General features: G+C 40.7%; 2 protein-coding genes across 4 annotated transcripts; both read left to right on the top strand.

Moving 5' to 3' along the window:
* The first annotated feature begins 163 nt into the window (after positions 1-163).
* On the top strand, positions 164-14133 carry slc7a2 (solute carrier family 7 member 2). 3 transcript variants are annotated; one of them, XM_030396888.1, is made up of 12 exons: positions 164-533; positions 2885-3265; positions 3348-3503; positions 4891-5056; positions 5175-5311; positions 5395-5617; positions 8128-8264; positions 10675-10777; positions 11271-11482; positions 11573-11739; positions 11853-11961; positions 12371-14133. In XM_030396888.1, exons 2-12 carry the CDS (start codon positions 2896-2898, stop codon positions 12538-12540), a joined length of 1950 nt encoding a protein of 649 aa, XP_030252748.1. In that variant the 5' UTR covers positions 164-533; positions 2885-2895; the 3' UTR covers positions 12541-14133. The 3 variants fall into 3 exon arrangements, with proteins under 3 accessions (XP_030252748.1, XP_030252747.1, XP_030252746.1); XM_030396887.1 differs by lacking the exon at positions 8128-8264 and adding an exon at positions 7821-7960 and having other exon boundaries at positions 165-533; positions 2888-3265; XM_030396886.1 differs by lacking the exon at positions 8128-8264 and adding an exon at positions 7821-7960 and having other exon boundaries at positions 165-533.
* Positions 14134-14898: 765 nt separating this feature from the next.
* Positions 14899-20944, top strand: pdgfrl (platelet-derived growth factor receptor-like). Its single transcript, XM_030396406.1, has 6 exons — positions 14899-15119; positions 15910-16183; positions 16266-16417; positions 18232-18525; positions 18996-19132; positions 20655-20944. The coding sequence occupies exons 1-6, from the start codon at positions 15065-15067 to the stop codon at positions 20841-20843; spliced, it is 1101 nt and encodes a 366-aa protein (XP_030252266.1). The 5' UTR covers positions 14899-15064; the 3' UTR covers positions 20844-20944.
* The last annotated feature ends 926 nt before the right edge of the window (positions 20945-21870 follow it).

The raw sequence follows: 21870 nt of genomic DNA, 5'->3' as shown, positions 1-21870 counted from the left end.
CTTCTCTGTCCTGCTGTGTGATCCCAGCATGAGAGCAGATTGTGCAATGCTGTCTCCACAGAGTTGAACTCCACCAAACCTCAAGAATGGAGGTGAAACACCTCCCTCCCCACTCCCACCCTCACCCTAATTCCCTGGTTCCCTCCTCCCCTCTTGCCTCCCTGCTGGAGGGACGTCACTCCACAGGCTGTGGCGGGACTGGAGGCTAAGCAGAGGGGCTAGGCGAGGGCAGATCCTATGAAGAAATACTGGGGACAGAGGGGAGGCGTAAAAGCACTGCTCTGCACAGTGCACACAGTGTACATGCCAGCATACGAGTCAGTGTTGAGGACAGTGCTGAAGGAGTGTTTCAAGGCAGCAGTTCATTGGATCACTGGATGTTATTTGACTTCTACCTGTGCTTCATGTGCAGCTGATCCGCTGTGGCTCCTTGCAGAAGCTAGCTGGAAGAAAAGCACAGACACTTCCAAAAGCCTTTTCTCTTCTGTGTCTAATCTCAGACCTGTCATATCCACACAGTGTCATACTAACAGGTAGGTGGTTGTCTCTAATGAATTAGACAAAATTAAAGGCCCCTCTAGGGACGGGCATTGGAAATTAGCTAAGGCTATAAATGCTATGATGCTTTCTGTTGGATTGTTGTACAACCCACATGATCTGTATCTGTCCCTAACAAATAAACCATATAAAATATATATATATATATATATATATATATATATATATATATATATATATATATATATATATGTAACCTACAGGGTTTGAACATACATTTCTCTGATGCTTGAATAGTGAAAATTTTACAGTAACTGTGAGTTTTGCAGAGAGATTCACCAGGTTCAGTGTAAGATATGACCTACATGTTGCTGTCACTGAACAATGTAAAATACATGTGTATTTCATGTATGAAATAGTTGTGCATATTAACGTTTGCATACAAACTGCTGCAGTTTCTATCGCCAATTTCCAAAACATTTTTTTTTTACTTGTCCAAATCTGATTTTACTCTGCACTGTATTCTTGGAGGCAGCCCACATTGTAATGTAAATGAGCTGTCCCATCCAAAACTAATTTCTCTTGGTCTTAAAAAAAACCCCTCTTAAATGGAAATCAATGCATATTTGGACGGTTGTCAGTGTTAATTTATGGTCAAGATGAGCTGAGATGATTCAGTCAAGTGTTGGTTCAAAGAGAAAGCCTCGACTTCAAAAGCAAGCCAGAAACTGTGCAGGCATATTTCATTCATCTTTTATCATATTGCATTCATGCAAATGTTTCAGGCAGGGACCCCAGCAGCCTTACTAATGAAAAGAGAAATTTTTTGGGGCGGGACAATGAAAACAAAAGAAGACAGTACTTTGTCTTTTATAACCTTTTTAAAAGTAATTAGTAAAGAAAGACACTGGAATGTCTTTATTGTGCTATAGTGGTGCATTCATGGTCCCCTTCGTGAATGCAGCTCTTTGAGCACTTAGATCTGCACCATAACCCCAAACAATAGATTTTAATGGGACGCTACTGTAAGAACCTCTGTGAGCTATATCGCTCTTGGCAACAGTCCTAAAATCCATGTTGTAGTTCTTTGGGCTAAAATCTCCCCTTAACAGACTTTATGCAACTTGTTCTTCCTCACTTGTTATGTGACTGGCTTTTCAGCATTCTTTTAGAGAACAAGCTGCAAGAGCTGCTGAAAATGCAGATCAGGTGAAGTTAAATCAACATGTGTTCATAGACCTGAACTGGTTTCACAAGTCTTCAACCTTATGTTGAATGTTAAAAAAAAAGGTGCATATATTTGCTAAGATAAAGAATAGTTGTGATGATTGGGTTACATCTACCTGCTGATTTTTCTTTATTCCGTCTTTCTGTCTGTCTGCACCTTAAGAAAGTTCGTTTTCTTCAGTCAGGTGTTTTTTCCAGGACTGCAGTTACGAAGCCTCTGTGAAAAAAGTCTGATCTGTTAGCCACTGTAACTAACTATGGTCCAATAACAAACTTACCTTTTTTAGAAAAGATTGTTGAAAAGATTGTTTTTTTGTTTTCTTTATAATCACTGAATATGTTTTATTAAGTTGGAACTGATCCTGGAAACACTGGTAACAGGTATTGACTATTGCCAACCTTGTGTTCAGCAGAGTGTGAACAGTGCTTAAGTCAATGTAGCTGCAGCCTATAATTGAGGTTGAACAGTTGAAAAGAACCTGAATGCACACAGGGGAAAGTGAACAGAAAACATATCTACAAATCAAACCAGGAATATTGGTGGATTTGTGAGCTGATTTAATTTCCACAGCTACATGAGGACAATTACAAAAAACACCTTGAAAACATAGCAAGAATTAAGGGTCATTTGTGTGTGGTACAAATCTTAGACTATTCCTTTGAATCAGAATATATTTTTAAATCAAATTACTTGTCTATCAAGCTTTGAAAGGTGCTGGGCCTAAACACATCTCCGATCTTAAGTGTTTGTTATCAAACATCCAGAACCCTCAGGTCATCTAGAACAGGTTTCCAAGTGTTTCCAAGATCAAAACCAAGCAGGCTTTTAGTTCATATGCTCCCAGACTGAAGACAGGCTTCCATTCTGAATAACTAAAGTCTGCTGAAACTGTTAGTTCATCTGAATCAGAGCTCAATATATGACTTCATTGTGGCAATAAATCAAATAAATAAGGTTCCAAACTTCTTTTTAATCTGCAACTTTTCATTTGCCAATTTTCGCTTATCTTATCTTAACACTTTTTAATGTCTTGATTTTAATGTAATCATTCCAGCTCCAGTTAAGTAAAAGGTCTGTTACTTAACACACAGTAAACTATGCAAGACCCAAAGCTGCACAGGTATGTTCACCCTTTTCCTCCCTCTCTCCTTCTGTCAGCAGGTGTCGACATGCTAGAGCAGGTTCTGTCGTTCGGCCGCTCCCTGGTGCGCAGGAAGGTGGTCGACCTGAGCAGCCTGGAGGACTCAAAGCTATGCCGCTGCCTGGGAACCGTCGACCTCATTGCTCTCGGGGTGGGAAGCACTCTGGGAGCCGGTGTCTACGTTTTGGCTGGCGAGGTGGCCAAGGGAGACTCAGGCCCCAGCATTGTCATCTCCTTCCTAATTGCTGCCCTGGCCTCGGTCATGGCCGGCCTGTGTTATGCTGAATTTGGTGCACGCGTGCCCAAGACCGGCTCTGCTTACCTTTACAGCTATGTGACTGTAGGAGAGATCTGGGCCTTCATCACTGGGTGGAACCTCATCCTCTCCTATGTGATTGGTGAGCTGAAGACAATCTTTGAAGCACATTTTATGTAAAGAACATGCTGATTTTCATGCTGTCGGTTTATTGCCTGTCACAGGTACCTCCTCAGTTGCCAGGGCTTGGAGTGGCACATTTGATGAGATGATAGGAGGACACATTGAGAAATTCTGTAAAACCTACTTCAGCATGAACTCTCCTGGTCTGGCTCAGTACCCTGACTTCTTTGCCGTCTGCCTGATACTGCTGCTTTCTGGTAAGGGAGACAGAAAAAAAGCTGAAAATCATCAGCCCAGTACAAGTTTCTTCACAACCTCAGTCCACTGAGAAGCTTCACTGTAGCAGCTGAGGGTTTAATAACTGCAGTAGCTGTTGGTGACCTGGAGAGAACTCTATATTCATGTCCCGTGGTCAGGATTTAAACCGGGCATGTTTTGACCCCCGGTTTGACTCTGAAAACTGTATCATGTGTTGGATCCACTGGGCTGCCAGTGCGATGATTACATTAGGTCGGTGTGACCCAGAAACTACCCATCAGTGTTTGTTTGTTTTTATGAATCACAGATGTAGAACTTATGCAATACCTATCCATCAAAACAGAGTCCTGTACACAAGTCCTGTAGTTGTGAATACTAAAAGGAAAATATGATTTGCAACTATCCCTTTTTTAACTGTGGTCTGAAACACCCCAAATTATTTTCGGCACATCTTTTTAAACACACAGTATGTATTTTCTGCTGTGAGGGGTCTCAAAATGTGCCATGAAAACAAAAGGGGAGAAGTAGGTTGGGATCATGGGAGTTGTTGTCATTGTTAAACAACCACCACTCCAATGAAAATCTAGCTGACATAACACACAAACAAGGAATAAAAATGTTATGTTTTAAGAAGTTGTAGCAATAGGTGGACCATATTAACAAAGTACATAACTAAACTATATACAGTGTATATATATATATATATATATATATATACATATAAATATATATATATATATATATATATATATATATATATATATATATATATATATATATATATATATATATATATATATATATATACATACATATATAGTATAAATGTCTGTCTTAGTCAAAGTCTTAGTGTGGTCGACACATTATAATTTGGAAATGTTATACCACTTAGAATAAAATTAGAGTTAGATTAACCCCTTAAGGAACACTGTTCCAACGTAGGAACACCCTTGTGTTTGGACGGAAACCAAAACCTGTGTTCCAACCTCTGTAACTCTGTGTCAGTATGTCATAGAATCACACTTACACTAGAAAAAACTTCAGGGTGTTACCTTTCCAATGGTACCAAGCACATCCCTGAGTCTCAAACTATGTGGGAGCTGTCATGCTTTTAATTTCGGTATGTCATTTTGGAAAAAGAACCTTAAAATGGGGGCGTTCATTAAGTGGTTGAAGTAAAAACTTTATTTAATTTAATTTGTCCTATACTTTGATTAATTAACAAATATTCACACTGTCGATTTATATACAGTTTGTAGAAAATGTTAGCCTGCTAATATGCTAAATTAAGATGGTGACCATGCTTTCAGAAAAAATCTTGCATGTTTCACTTTTAAGAACTAGAACAAACCTCACAATACTGTACTGATCTCATTGCCTTTCAAGGACTCCTGTCATTTGGTGTGAAGGAGTCAGCCTGGGTCAATAAGGTCTTCACTTCCATCAACGTGCTCGTGCTCTTGTTCGTCATCATCTCCGGCTTTGTAAAAGGAGATGGGGAGAACTGGAAGATATCAGAAGAATCGCTTGTAAATGTCACCATCATTACAAGGTAATTTATTCATTTGTAAGCTGTTATTACTTTTGTATGTGTGACTCACTAATGTAGTTCTCCCTGTCAAACACACAGGGCAGCAGTGACCAGTGAAATGACATTCTGTATGTTTCAGGAACTTGTCAGTGACGGCCAACGTGAGCAGTGATTACGGAGTTGGAGGATTCATGCCCTACGGCTTCAGTGGGACTTTAGCTGGAGCCGCCACCTGCTTTTACGCTTTTGTTGGATTCGACTGCATTGCAACTACAGGTGAGCATTAGAGAGTTGTGATTTAGCGTGATTTAAATCCATCAAGGCAAGTTGTTAAGATATGGTGTGTCTGTGTATGACAGGTGAGGAGGTGAAGAACCCTCAGAGAGCCATTCCCATCGGCATCGTGGTGTCTCTGACCGTTTGTTTCCTGGCTTATTTTGGCGTGTCAGCTGCACTTACGCTGATGATGCCCTACTACCTGCTGGATGAGAAGAGCCCGCTGCCCATGGCCTTTGAATATGTGGGCTGGGGCCCTGCTAAATATGTGGTCGCTGCAGGTTCACTGTGTGCCCTCTCCACCAGGTAACCACTGGATTTGCTTTCTTAAAATAAGTTGGGGTCAAAATATCAATATTTCTGGTTGATGAAAGCATTTAGATGTTGGATTTTCTGTATCTGAGTCAGCTGAATTTATAATAAGACTTCAATTTGTGATACATGTGCATCCTATAAATGTGTGATAATGGTGAATGAGATCTGGTCAAATATGATGACCATATCTCTGTCTGTGTCTTGTTATTGGATTGATTCCTGTTGCTTAATGGGGCATAGTGGGAGCTTATTCCTCTCTGCTTTCAGACACTTGCAATTCTTTGTTATAATCTATTCATTCAAGGATTAATAAGGTGGGCAAGTTTGTCTTAAAACAATGTGTTGGTGTGACCTAATTCTGTCTTTCTTCCCTGGATGTTTGCTTTACCAGTGTTTCCTTCAGTAGTCACCAACTAACTTATCCCATGATCTGCATTCATGTGCATATTATCAAATCTGACTTGAACCAATTATGTTTTTTGATAAGTTAGTGCCTGCAATTTGTGTTGAGGCTGTTAATTTAGAGTCCGCCCTTTGGCAGCAATGGACCATATTCACATGGTGGCCATTGACCTCTCAGATCACACTCAGGATAGGAAGCAAAACAAAAGTTATGCTGCTGTGGTATATAAATGTAGGAATTCTGGATAAATCATTATCATTTCACCACTTCCCCTCTGATCAGCAATTGAAAAGTCGTGCATGGTCAAAATCTGGATATTCATGAAGGGAGGTAAAACAACATGTTTGATAACTTGTTAGCTTCCGTTAGACCTGGTTGAATTGTAGCTGAAGCTAACAGGTTATTAAATATTTTATACCTTACCTTGAAATATGACCCAATGTCTTCCCACCATGAGTGTGATGTCAGAGGAAAATGACTGCCATGTGAATTTGGTCTTATTTCTGCCAGTTGTTGAAGCCCTTTAAGACACATTTTGGTGCTTTTATATTTTTGGACGAAGCGTTTACACTCCTGGGAAATGTAATCACTCAAGGGCCTGTGAAACCCCTTTATGTCCAACTCAAAACAAGCTCTCAAAACTGAAAAAAAAACCCATCTAAAATCTTCCCATATGATTAGCTTAAAAGAAGCTACAATCTATTGCACAACAGTATCCTGTTGATTTAAGTTAATGGAAATGATTAAAAGAAAATGATGACATGGGATAGCATGCAAACAGGAAAGAAAGACACTCATAGACCATATTCACATGGTGGCCATTTTCCTCTGACATCACGCTCAAGGTGGGAAGGTAAAATGCTGCGATAATCTTATGTTGCTGTGTTCCAGGTTTCGAGTTGTATAAACATAGAAAATCTAAGAAATTGTTATCATTTCATCACTTCCTGATTAATCAGCAACTAAAATGATAATGAAGAGTGAAAATCCAGATTGACATCAGGCCATATGTCAAGGTAAAACAACAATTTTGAGTAGCTTTCAGTTAATGTTAGCATTCAACCACTCCCATGCCAACTTTACTATTTGATAGTGTCATATGATGCACAAAAATAATAACACATACATCTTGGACACATATATTTTAACCTGGAACAGTTAGCTTAGCTAGGAAATGGTTGAATGCTAACGGTGGATAAATTGTTATCGAATATGTACTTTATCCTGACATATGACTCAATGTCCGGCCAGATATTTCAGAATTGATTGACATGGCGTAAATTAACACTGTTGTTTCATGGAATGTGTATCAAACTGTAATTTTAGGACTGGTAAGAGGTTGTTGAATGCTAACATATAACATGCTAACAACCATTAGCTAACAGAAGGTACAGGTTATTAAATGTGTTGTTTTACCTTGAAATATGACCCAATGTCTCTCCAGATTTTCACTACCCAACTATCACTATCAACTGGAAAGTGGTAAATTGATGACAACCCGTCAGATTCCCTACATTTATATGACATGAAAAGTGGAACACAGCAGCTTTACATTATCCCAGCATTCGAGCTTCCCACCCAGAGTGTGACATCACATCAAAATGGCTGTCATGTTGATAGATCTTTTGACTTTAATCATGCTCTGAAGCTTTGTTGATGTGATTGTGTGTGTGTGTTTGTGTGTTTGTGTGTGTGTGTGTGTGTGTGTGTGTGTGTTTGTGATTGTGTGTGTGTGTGTTTGGAGCTCTTGAATAACGTCTTGGTCTTGCATGTCTCTGCTGTCTCATACAGTCTGCTGGGCTCCATTTTCCCTATGCCTCGTGTAATCTATGCTATGGCTGAGGATGGGGTGCTTTTCAAAGTCTTAGCCCAAATCAATCCTAAGACGAAGACCCCACTTATTGCCACTATGACCTCCGGTGTAGTAGCAGGTGAGAGCCGGAGAGAGTCCAGTGAGATCACTTCCGCTAATCTTTCTCCACTAATCAACTGTGAAAGACGCACTTATCTACACACCGTGTTCTTTGACAGTTGTGCAGGTGTCATGTTTTCTTTCCCAGAGTGCCCTGAACTTAACCATGACCCCTCTTCTCCCTAGCCTGTTGGGCTCCATGTTCCCTCTGCCGCGCATTCTCTTTGCCATGGCGCGAGACGGTATTCTGTTCAAATTTATGTCCAAAGTGAGTAAGCGACAGTCGCCCGTGGCTGCCACCATGGCGGCAGGTACCGTTGCTGGTAAGATCCCCGAAACAAGGACTCGACTGTCATGGGGTTGTATCGTGGACTTGTTTTGGGTTTTTAATCTGTGGACGTTGGTGTTGCTTTGTGGTGACTGCATGTTAAAGTTGGTGACGGTGTTTCTAAAAGCATGTAAGAAAACATTACACACATCATGAAGGCTGATAAGTTCACAGACATTGTTTTAATTTTAAGAATTATGTGTTCACCACTTTAGTCCATCATGCTTTAAGTCACATTTTTAAACCTGGATGGCACTTAGTAGAGTGCATACCTCCGCCAAGTTCCCTTTCATACTCACTCATAGTTTGCAGCCTCATAGATATGTCTTTTTGCATCATGATACATGCAATATTCCCTGAGAAGTTTACAATAATGTTTTAAAACACCCCATTCTGCATTGTTAAAGAAAGGGAAAAAGAATTCCTGGATCGTCCATGAAGACACAGCTCCTGGCCAATAAATAGTTCAGCTCATAACCCCCAGTAAAATTCAGCATATTGACTTGAAACAAGTGGAAAATACTATCTTGGCTCTAAGTAGAGGTGGGCAGTCTGATGATTTTAAATGATAATCATCCTTGGAAACCTCAGCAACCTACTCTCAATACAAATCGTAGAGATTATTGTATCAGCAGCTTCAAGCAACAAATCTTCAACTGGCTTGTGTCAGTGTTACAATCAACTCATATGTGGCCAATTAAAAATCAAATGATGTAAATTGCCACAAATAGTCACACAGAACCCATTTAAAATGGAGAATTAGTCGCTTCATTCTTGATTATAACTTGTATTCATCTGTAATTTGTAATTTACAAATTGAAGTTTGATTGATCTGCTTAGGTGAAATTGATACAAATTTAACTAGTTAAAAGATGTACTGGGTTAGTTGGACTAGTTAGAAAATAATCTGTCACAACTGACCATAATATAATGTCCTGCTGCAGGGAGGTTAGACAGAAAGCTATATTTTAACAGCTAGTTGGAAAACAACAGATTTTGCTACATTTTGAGATAATTATAGTGGTTATTTTGAGGTAAATTCAAACAAATTTCAAATATTTGTGCGAAGTTTGTGTTGGTTATCATTGTGATATTTTCAGAGCTGTAAAATAAAGTGTGACCTTCCGTTTCTTCTAAAGAAATTCAAACAATTGGCCTTTGGAGACTGGTGTGGTGTTGATACAATAAATGTCTAACCCACTACATCAACCCTCACAGAGCCCCCAGACCTGGTAGATCTGGGCAGGGGAGCTCTATATTTGTTTTAACGTGTTGCGGGGACCAGCAGAGATAAAACAACACTCTGTGTTTGAACTGTGCTGCTGAGATCGGCTCCATACCGGAGTCTGGTGCTGAGATACAAGAGAGGGAACGCTGCAGTGTATCTCACATCAAACGACTCTCGGTGTGGAGACGATTACAGCTGTCAGCCCAGGAAGCATTTAGCTCCTCTGTGTCTTTTTATTGTGAAAACAAGTCTGCATGAAATTTGATTTGCATCTGTTCGTGTTTGTGTGCTTTTGTTGGATGACGCATCTGAAGAAAACAGCTTTTCCATTTATTATTGTAGGAATGTTATTGTTACGCTGCTGTATGTGGGTGTAAATCAGCGTTGTCATTACAGCTGCATGATGTGCTGAAAACTCTTATTGCAATTACTCTGACCGATATCGCCATATGATTCACGATTAGTGGGATCGACCATTTTTTATTCACAATTGAAAAAAATATTAAAATCATGATGTGAGGTTTGTTGGTGCCTGAACCAAACAAACATGTTTTCTTATATCTGGAGAACATTTGTAGGCCAGGACATTTCTGCAGCACTGCAGTACTTCATTATTCTGCTATGTTGACCTTTTATTACAAAATAAAACAAAACAAATAGCAGCTTCCTGCAATTTGGATATTACATTTGACCATATTTCAATAATATTTTTGATTTATTATGCTGGTACGGAGCCCTTATTTTTCTGCCAATATCTTTTCTAAGTCTGATCTAACTTATTTTCTCTCCTCTGTTTATGACTTGGGACCTAGCTAAATAAAGGTTTTGCCAGGTTAACCTTATAGATCCTACACTTATACTTACACCTGTGTTTTTCTCCAATAATTTGTTTGTTTCCCCTTTTTTCACCTAAATAGATAAAGAAAGATTATCCTGACAAAACCTTTTTTCTAGCAGGTCGCAAGACATAAACACAGGACAGAAACACCATTTATATCAGACCGAAAAAAGAAAAAAAAAACTCTCACTTGCCCCTCAGGGCTTCCATATGCAGGCCTAGTTTTCATGTATTCAGCTCAAAATGATGTTACTACTAATAAGTAGTGATCCTGTTTATATTTGTCTAAATGTCGTTTTAAAAAGTGTTTGTGTTAACTGTGTGTTTTGCCTTTCACAGCCATCATGGCATTTCTGTTTGACCTCAAAGCGCTGGTTGACATGATGTCCATTGGGACTCTGCTGGCCTACTCACTGGTCGCTGTGTGTGTACTGATTCTCAGGTGGGTACATTTATAAATGACTCCAAACAAATATCACTCGAAACAAATCTTATTTGTGCAACATTGTGAAACAGCTTCCATTATAGCTTTTCCACAAACCCACAGGTATGATTACCCCTTCACTGTAACACACGCCTCATGTTATTGCATCACACTGGTGATGTAAGTGCTGTGAATGCTCCCATTGAATGAATGTGAAGTGGCTACTTGAGTGATTCAAAGTGTTTACTCAAGTTTTCTCCACTTGCTAAACTCTGGACTCTCTGTACACCTCGGCTGGTTGCACAGAGGTGACTCATCACCACAGCCACAGTAAACACAGGCACAATATTTCCTCCCTGGTTCAATCCAGAGTTATAGGTCTCAGTTGTTTCACAAGGAAAGTGGTTTGTAAAGGATGTTCACAGGTGGCATTTAAGAAACCTATTAAACAGAACATGTCATTTTTTGAGCTATAGTGAAGTGCACACAGTTGATGCGTCTGTGTTTCCAGGTACCAGCCAGATGGAAGCATGGAGAGGCGGGCAGGCCCCCCTGAGAAGGCGTTCCTGTCCTCTGAGGGGGGCGAGTCTGACCTCACAGAGTCCGAGTCTCACCTGAACATGCTGAAGGGTGGCAACCCCACCCTTCAGGCCGTCCTTCACCCTCCTGCCTCACCCTCTGAGCATTCCTCCAGCGTGGTCAACATGTCTATCGGTGTTCTCGGTGAGTAGGCCAGGTTTGAATCTTTTCTCTTTTTTTTATTTATAAATTACCTAAAGATGTGAGAATTAAGCGTGTGTTTTCAAAACACAGTGCTGGTAGTGTGTGTGCTCAGCTATCTGACCACCTACCACATCGGCAACATCCTCCGTATGGAGGTGTGGGTCCTGGCATCGCTGTCTCTGGGTCTGCTCATCTTCAGCGGCTGCGTCTACATGGTGTGCAGGCAGCCTCAGACGACCAAGAAGGTCTCCTTCATGGTGCGTGGAAGCTCAATTAGTCCCAAATTTTCATGCCAAGTCTTGCATTATGGAATGAGATTGATTCAATATAGATAAATTGATGTAAGATGTTGTGCTTGTTGCCATCACAGGTTCCTCTTCTGCCTTTTTTGCCCATTCTGAGCGTATTTGTCAATATTTACCTCATGGTGCAGCTGAGTGGAGACACATGGATACGCTTCTCTGTGTGGATGGCTGTGGGTGAGTGTCTTAAAACCACCTGTCAGATAAATTACAGACATGTAACCCCTCGATGCACCACAACATGACGTTTTCACAATTTTTGTTCAAATTAAGCAAAAAAGATTCAACATGTTAATTAATGAGCTTAATGAGCTGAGGTGCTGGTGGCAGGTATAGTTGATTGGTGTAGTTAAATAAAAGTAAACTACAAAAAACATTTTGATAACTGAAAAAACGTTAAAAACTAGACTTAATTAAAAAAAAAAAACTAACCGAAATGATATTGCCTACTAACAAACTAACTAAATGAAATACAAAGATAGAAGAAATGTATTTTATCTACATCTTTGTCTGTTTTGTTTACATACACATGTAATTATTTTATTTTTCATTTTTTGTATCTCAAGTCTCCTCCTTCATTTTCCAGGCTTCTTGATCTACTTTGGCTACGGCATGTGGCACAGTGAGGAGCGCCAGCGCCGTCGCCAGGGTGGTTCAAACAGCAGCAGCACCGGGGAGCAGAACAAGAGCAGCGGGGCCGCTGGAGAAAAAGACCAGCAGAGTTACATCTGCCAAGAAAAGACCAGCCAGTTTTAAAGTTTACCAGTCTGCGCACAGACTCTGTGAGGCGGCAGATGCACAGAGCAGCTCTGCCTTGATGCTCATACAGCCTCACCGCAGTGTGCCTCAGACACAAGAACACTCAGTCTACGTCAGTATTGTTTATCAGATGACCGCATGATGGAGAGCCGCTCTGTCACTGTGATGGCAGCACGTCCTGTAGGGCAGCACAGAGGCAGAATGGAAAGGACAGGTAACACACTGGAGAGTGATGTCGAAGCAGTCAGTGCAAGACTGCAGCAAAGCTTTTCTGTTTCACAGTTTGTCTTTTCTGTTCATTTCTACGTTTGTACAGGTGGGCTTGTGAATGTAAAGGAAATAATGAACGGATGGATACGACTAGATTTTGATACAACAGTACCGCACTAGTATTAAAAGTAATGTTAGTTTGTGGTAAAAGAACTCAGCGTTCTATTTGTGTAAGCTGAAAAGGGCCAGCGTTAGCTTAAAAATGTGTCGTCAGTCATGAAGTTGAAATATATTTTAGAATTATTTGGTGCATAATTGTTTTACGTGCATGTATATGTAATTATGATATCTGTATAGAGGATCATAAAGACGCTGCCTCGTTTAGACCAATGTGTACAATATGTGCGATAGTTCTGTAGGCACTTAACATGACTCGACTCGACTCACTTCACTGTATATGTCACATGTCAGACACCTGAAAGTAGGTCATGTGCTGGTGGAAAGTTTTAGGCTCCTGTAGGTGTTAGATAACAGATCCTATCGATCTTTGTTGTAGTTATTGAGGTTATGTTTTTAAAAAAAATTTTTTTTTGTTTGTCTATGAGCTGTTACAGTCTGAATATGAAGTTGATTTGACACAGAGCTTTTTTCTCAGAAAATGTTTGTACAGCAGTTTCTTTTTTCACTCTATCAGGCCAAAACAGGTTTTATTTTATCATGTGTCTTTATGGAGTTATTCTCTCTAAACCAGACCACTTTTTACAAGTGAAACTACTAATTACAAGTGAAAGTATTATATAAGAAAAGGTCTGTCTGTGCCAGATCATTAAGAGGAACTTGGCGTTCATCCAGGTTTAACCTCTTGTGTTTGGTGTCTTTCTTCAACCCCAGGAGTCTGTGTTGCCTTTAAAACTGTTTTAAAGAGACCTTTTCTTCTGAACTTTGTGAAGATTCAGTACCGGCATTCTTCCCTCTGGGCTTTCAGCAGCCACCCTTGCCTTCTTGTGCTATGAGTTGTGAGGCTCGGTGCCCTCCAGTTTTCCATCTGATCTTTCAGCCACAAAGTGTTTTACACCGTCTGATGTGGAGCAATCCTACAATGTTCAAGAGGTCCGGAACTGAAGCTGAAGGTGTAGGGAATTCATTTCATCAGATTGGTTGATGAGTGCAGTGCAACAGTTTAAATCAACGTGGTGGAACAAATTCGAGCACATCACATTAGGAGTGAGGTAGATACTCGACTTTACTGAACCTCTTCATTAACGGTGGGGAGTCTTCTGGTGAGGTCGCACAATAAAGTACCTAGAAGTAACCATGATGTCATGATGTAGTATCACATGTAACTGCACAGACAGAAACAATAAATGTATTTTCCAGTAAGACTGTGTTTGGGGTTTTATTTGTTGTATTATTATGGTCTGTGAGTCAGGGTCATAGCTGAAGAGAAGCAAAAGAGGGACTAGCTCAGTTTTCATGTAGGTGGCGCCACCATGTGGCCATTTATAAATAATGGCTTGTTCTCGCTCTTAACTCTGAAACAAACTGGAGACAAATTCTTTTTGTTTTTGGTTCACCACTGGTCCAGTATACTTATCGTGTCAAATGTAAAAGTACCTGGTTTGCAGAAAATGTCTGATGTGACTAATAATTCATTATCTATGACATTGTTAGATGGCTAATGCTGATGCAGGTCACAAGACAGATCTGGATGTCATGAATTGAAAGTGATTAACAGCGTTGGAAAGATAAGAATTTAAAGTTCTGCAGCACCAACCTCTCTTCATGTAATAGACGTTTTAATCTTTGCTGTTATTTGTAAATTCTTGGGTCAATTTGTCATTTCACATCTTTGGGTTTCAAACAGGTTTTAGGAGACAGTCCACTGGTCTAACATTTTACTCCTATGATACTGTTGGACTCATTGTGCACCATTAACACATTATTAAAATCAATACAGCAGAACAAGAAATATCACTTTTTTTTTTTTTTATTCCACACATCCTTTCAAACCCTGGTGACTTCATTACCCACAATGCAACATAGCCACTCTGTAAGTAAGTAATTCACATGGGTGGAGTCACCCTTTAAATGGCACAATGCTTCACGCTCCAGCAGATGGCTCTATAGTACCTATCTCTGCTCCTCAGCTCTGAGGAGAGAGAGAGAGTAAACAGAGGGGTTATTTTCCCTCTTCCTCTCAGTCTGTGAGGAGGATGGAGCTGGAAATCTAAACCGAGAAGCTGGAGCCTGCAGAGTTCCAGTGAAGCTCCGAGTCTGAACCAGACCTCCCCGCAGAGGCAGTCAGAACACTATGAAGCTCTGGTGTGTGCTGTGCCTGGCACTGCTCTGGGTCGAGATCCAAAATGGTGAGTAAAGCCTCGATCTCCACATATGTCTTGTAGATTTATGATGAAGTTGATTTGATCGTGGGAACTTGGATTGGAGAGAGCATTAGATAATCTGAGGTCGGCTGGGGGGGGGGGCTCCAGTCTTTGTGACTGGTGTAGAATGAAAGACAGACTCACCAAGGAGTAAATCTCACATCTGGCAAAGACACACACTTTATTCATTTGTCAATCGTTTAAGCTTTCCTCAGTAACACACTCCAACAAATCTGCTGTGAATGAGTTTTATATAGAGCACGTAGATTTTGAAAGCTTGCTTCAGAGCTGCATGAAGTTCTGTGAGCTTTTTGCAAAGTATTCCTGCAGACCAGCTCAAAGCAGCTGCATCTGGTGGAGGCATGCAACAGGCGTTTCCAATTAAATCGCCTTTACTGCTGACCTTTCCTTCGAGTCATCATTAATGCTTCACTGAAGAACAAAACAACAAATCTCACTAGGTCCACAGACTGGTTATTTTGTTCTCGTCTCTAATGCTTTGCGTATTCAGTGCCCACTGAGAAACACAGCTGGAACAGAGAGTGAACTCTGGACATTTTGTGCCAGTTGTAGGGATTTAACGCTTCCTGTTCAACTGTTGTCACAGCTGGAGGAAACACACAGAGTCACAGTACAGATGAGTCTGGACTCTGCTGTTTCTACAGAGAATTAGGCCACAGTACACGGTCGGATGATTATGTGACTTTGTTATCTTTGATATTTTTGCCCCTCTCTTCCCTCTCACCCTGCTTCCTCTGTGCCTGTGAGTTACCAGGTGCCTGCCAACAAATCAAGCGGAGAAAAGACGTAGGAGAGAACCGCATCCGGCCTGGAGGGAAACGTGTGAAGATAAGACACCCCAAACTAAAAGATGGAGGAGTTAAAGGCCAGTCCCTGTTGACCCAGGTTTTGGATAAGGGACGCTTTGTGCGCCTGGGCCCAAGCACGACTCTGACTCCTGGGAAGAACATGGAGCTGCGCTGCAAAGGCAACGCCATCGGATGGTCCTACCCGACCTACCTGGACACCTTCAACGACTCACGCCTGAGGTGCTGGAGACAGACATAAGCTTTTTGTCGCACTCAGTTGAAGTGAATGTGAAAGTCTCATGTTTTTGATTCCCGCCCCCAGCATCAGGCAGAGTGACAAGTACAGTCAGCTGATCCTGACGTCGACCTCTGCTGCTGACACAGGGCCCTACAGCTGCTGGGTGATAGTGTGTGACGGCACAGAGTGTGAGAAGGACCACGACCGCGCCTATGTGTCATACATCTACTTCTCAGGTGAGTAAGAAGGGTTACAGAGCACTTTACATTTAATAAGATCAGTAATAAGGCATTTTTATACAACTAAAGTAGAAAAAATGTTAAGGGTTGCCAGGTTTAGAGCCCAAATCTAAGTAAACCGCCCCTCAAGGTGATTATTCCTCTGCAAACTTTGCTTATTTTGTATCAGATTTAAAGATGCAAAATCTATATTTTTATACCAGCAATTGATCATATGAATGCGTAATGAGAACAGTATCCCTCAGACTGATCGACCCACAGAGAATTATTACAGAATAATGAAGCTCCACTCATTTAACACGTCCATTTAAAAATGATCACAGCTGTGGTTTTCTCTCAGCCATTGTTTCAGTTGAGTTATGTTAATGTCTTTCAGCTGTTTTTTTTTGTTTTACGTCCTGCAACTTTACTGTTTTGGTTCAATTTCAACACAAAATCAACACTTATCGACGTTGTCTCCAGTCACAGCAGGCGGCTGTTTTCTGCTGTCATTAGAATGGTATTCAGTAGAGCGCATACCTCCACCAAAGAACAGCAGTCCCCTTTGATTTAGTCAAGTCTAATCTAATATCAAACTGTACCACTCAAAATTTTAACCACCCATAACTGCTTAACCCTAATTTAAGGAGAAGCATCAAATTGTCCTCACTCATAGATACCAGTCATCTAAAAACGCCTGCATTTTTATCATCAAGTTCAATTCATTATACCCTGAGAAATTAAGAAAACATTTGAAAAGGCCTCACAGTGTTAAAGGAAGTGAGGAAAAGTGACCTGCACCAAAAGGAAATAGGGTCTATTCTGGACTGAGACCCATCTTCCAATTCAAGTTCAGTGAAAATCCGTTGTGTGTGTAATCCTGCTGATAAACCAACCAACAAACAAATGCACACGGTGAAAACACAATCTCCTTTGCACATTTTGGACTTAAGTTTGACAAGTTGCCAGAAAAACAGCTCCAAATGAATGACACGTGTTCACATATCTGCTTTGAGGTGATCATACTGTTTTTGGAGGTTGTGTTGATAGTTTGTTCTGCTGCCACCCAGTTGTCAGACAATTCTGAAATGTAAACTAATTCACTTAATTTAAAGCAACGTTATGTAGACATTGGCACTTTGTGTGATATGGCGCCCCCCAGAGTTTCTGAGTGGAACACCACTGTCGTAAATACAAATCCAGGTTTGTATCAATTTGTCAGATTTGTTATGTAAGTACCAACTACAAACAAAACTAGGATGTTGATGTAAACGTGTGTATTGCTGTGATCGTACCCTCTCACTGAAGTTACATAGTGCAGAAACAAGTAATGGGAGCATAGTGGCTGAGACAGAAACACCATTCAACCTATTACAAGACACTGAACCATCAACATGATGTTGAAGCTGTTGTTTTAAAGTCAAAAAGTTACATAATGTTGCTTTGAATAGTGTTTATCAGTGGTTGGAGTCTCTAGTTGGAAAACATACAGACTTTTGGATCTCTGTGGTACTACGTTGGCCCAACTTGTTGTCGAGCATCTGCATTCAAGTAATTTTTTAAAACTATTAATTAGCCATCAAGCTATAAACACAACTCCTTTAAAAAGCTTTCTAACCTCAGTGCTCTGTCTGCTTTATTAACCAGTCATAATTTCATTAGTGAATATTGATATCCCCAGTGTTTATTGAAAAGTGATGCTATGATTTATAATAAATGAGCTGGTCAGGGTTTAATGTCTTTCTCATAAATACACTCATTTAGGTGTATTTCTGAGGGCATCTGAACCTTATTTGCAGTGTTCGATGCCGCACATTTAACCCCCTGAACAGACAAAGACAACCTCTTCGTCCCCTCTGCCATCCACTTCGAGATCGTGTACCTGCGGCCCGACAGGCCTGCTGTGGTTCCCTGTCGTGTGACTGACACGCAGGCCAAGGTCTCCTTGCACAGAGAGGTCCCTCCAGAGGAGATCACAGCCAACAGCACGCTGGTGACCTACGACCCCACCAAGGGCTTCGTCCTGCGGAACCCCAGCCCGGAGCATCAGGGAGTCTTCTACTGCAAGGCTGTGACCAGAGGCACCCCACAGATCTCCACCAAGTACCAACTGCTCTATGTGGAGGGTAGGCATGAAACAATCACAACACAAGTGCAGCATCAGTAACCACTTGTCTGTCAAACATAACCACAGTGCTCATCACCCTATTGATTCACAGTGGCACTGTGAGAGGCGTTTCCAGAGTCATAAATCAAGGGCTGGTTACTCTGCTTCATCAGCTTTCAGGAAAAGGTTTTCAAAAGCCTTTTCACTTCTCAGGGCTGAGCTCGGTCTATGTGGACGCCTGCCAGCTGAAATGGAAACACAGCTCTGGACTGATGAAGTGGAAATAGTGTGTGGAATTAAGCTCCCGTGGCATGTTTGAGTGGCACATGGAGAGAAATAGAGTGTAGACTGGTGACGGAGGTTTAACTGGTCCAATACCATGACGCTTCATCTGTAATGTCCCACATTTGATCTGATGAACTGCTCACCTTCACCACGTCTCATAGAGATATTTGGTAATACATATTGTTTGCTGTCTATTGTTTACAGTTCCTAGCGGACCACCATTTGTGAGCCTTGATGCCTCTCCCGAGTCTGTGAGAGGAGGAGACAATGTCAACGTGACCTGCACAGTGCTGGGGGAGCCAGAGGTGGCCGTGAGCTTCATCTGGTCTTATCCTGGTCAGGTATGAGGAATAAGGGCCTGAAAACCAAAAGTCAGACCTGATTCAGGATCAGCGTCATCAACAACAGCCAGCGGTCCTGTTTTTTAATGGGTCAGCACAATAAAAAATGTCCTGCCAGAGGAATTTATTTTGTAGCCAGGAGAAATTAAACAAGACTACACATGATAAAACAATGATTCAGTTGTTTTTGAATTGTGTCACTTTTCAGTGGTTACTCTAAAATCTGTTAATGCAGTGCGGCCTAAAGTTTGCCCTCTGTGATTTGTCTCTAGAGAAAATGACTAAATAATTTGATTCACTGTTTGTGATGTTTGATTTTTTTGTGAGGTGAAAATGCTCCTTAATTATAAATTATTATTTGTAATTTGAGCGTGGCAGGCAGACACTGTGCAGGAAGACAGTTAAATTATAGGATGTTGGTATCACAGCTCTACGGAAGCCCTGAGGGGCGAGTGGAAAAAAAAAAAAACTACGGAAGTACTATTAAAATGACAAAAACAGTAGGGTGTCAATTAGTAAGATGATATAGACTAATCATCAAAGCTGCAATAAGAATTGGCCACTTGTCAAAATCATACTATCAAAAGAGGGCAACATATGACCAGAGTAACTGCTAACTGTAGCTGTCTTAGCTAGTTATGTACCTGAGTTAGCCCAGCCTAGCCAGCAGTTCAGACTGGGAGCTTTGGGAACAGGTAAGTGTGTTTACACCACTAGAACCAGGTGCTTTGGACTAGAATGGTCCGGGGTTAGCTGTTTAGCATTCTAACCTCAGTAGATACTTCTGCAACACATTACAGACATCAAAACGCCAAAACTGCTTTTTATTCACATTCTACTGATGTCAATTTTCGATGGTTTCAACTTACTTCCATACTTCCCTTTTAAATGTACCAACTGATAATAATGTATTATAACTGTCAATTGTTTTCATTATTCTGTCTTTTGTCTTTAAATGCAGAAAGAAATGAATGGATTAGAAAAATAAATTTTACAAGGAAATTCAAATGAACCCTGTTATTTCATATACATACTTATTCATTATTATTTGGAATAGAAAAATTGTGAGATACAATATAGTACAAACAAAAAGTAGAATTAACCTATTTAAAGAGAGAATGTTTTTACATCATCGTTGTATGTAATTATTAAAATTATAAATATTAAACATGTCTTCTTCCCAAAAAATCCAGAATAAATGAATAGAAAAATAGATATTTTCAATTTCTTCAGTTTACCAGCTGGACACAAGATGTCTCCTGCTTCACTGAAAAATCCAGTGGATTTCCACAGAAGGATTCAGGTTTTCATATTACATGAATTCCTCCAGGTACACGTGTTAAACTGAGATTTAAGATCGCTGAGAAACTTTCCGCTTTCAGAAGACGAGCGTGAAAACAAAGTCTGCACAGTGAAGCTCAAACACCCGAGTGATGTGTAAGGGCACATTTTTGATTGAATGTGTCAATTAACACCAACAGATGACATAATGACAATAAATCATGTTTGTTATGTTGTTTAGGACCGCCGCCCGGTTCACATCCACACCTCCTGGAGGCTGGTTAACAGGGGGATGGGCCACACCACGCGCGTCTCCCAGAGCGTCATGACTATAGAAGACATGGAGACCATCGACTTTGGAAACTACATCTGTAAAGCAAAGAACCAGCACGGTGAGACGGTGGTGACGACCGACATCATCTCCAAATAGCCTACCAGAGAGAGGAGATGAAATCGACGTGTATATATACATAAAAATTGGTGTATTTTCAGATTGCAGATTGTGGAAACATAATAAAGATTTGCTCCTTCTTTTGTCAGAGTTTATTTTCAAAACTACAAATGTTTGGGGGGTTTTTGCAGCTGGAGAGCCCTACATTGAAGGGTCAATGCAAAGTGTTTGGGATGTTGAACTTATTTTGTAGTTTTTATGTCACTTAACAGAGCAGGGAACAAAAAGCTGTAATTGTGCAGATTCATGACCCTCCTCTGGCTTAAAACTGTGAGGAGATCATTCATTTTGCAGCAGGACAAAGAGCCCAAACATGAATCCAAACTATCAAATCTGAGGAGTACCGACCTGTGGGGACCAGATGCAAAGTCTGCCGAACATCGCTCAGATCATGTGATAAAAGGAAAGCAAAGCTGAATCCTAACATGCTTTGTGAGGCGCTGTACAGAAGGGTTTAATCTAGATTCTTAATGTCTGTAGAATGAATGTCAGAGAGAAAGCTTAAATTAAAGCAAATGTTATATTTATCAAATATTGAGAGTTTCATTTTGAAACAATAAACAAGAGTTCTGGGTAGTGAGTCAGAACTGAATGCCTCTATGAAAGAGACAACACCCGGCTGCTGTAAGCCTTGGCACCCAGTTGTGTTGGCTACCTAATCAAACATCACTGAATAATCACACTTAGTCTTTACGGTACGTTTGAATAAAATAATGATGCTGGAAAAGAAAGACGCAGTCATCAGAGCCTTGAAGAGGAGGATCTGTTTTTCAGCTCAGCTGTGTGCCAGGCTGACGTCCTAATGCTCTCCGTATGTGGAATGTGATCTGCAGGCCCAGAACTTATTTTGGTCCAACGCAACACTTGCTGCAGTTTCCACTTTGCTGAATAGCTGCTGGTTATGATGATTTTGGAATATACTGAAGTTTAGGACATGGATGTCTGTGGTTTGAAGACATTCAAAGATATTTGACTCCAACACAACAGTCACAAGGCTGGACTGAGA

This window comes from Sparus aurata, chromosome 18 (assembly GCF_900880675.1).
Source record: "Sparus aurata chromosome 18, fSpaAur1.1, whole genome shotgun sequence".
Classification (NCBI taxonomy): domain Eukaryota; kingdom Metazoa; phylum Chordata; class Actinopteri; order Spariformes; family Sparidae; genus Sparus; species Sparus aurata.
This window is presented reverse-complemented; position numbering and strand designations above follow the sequence as displayed.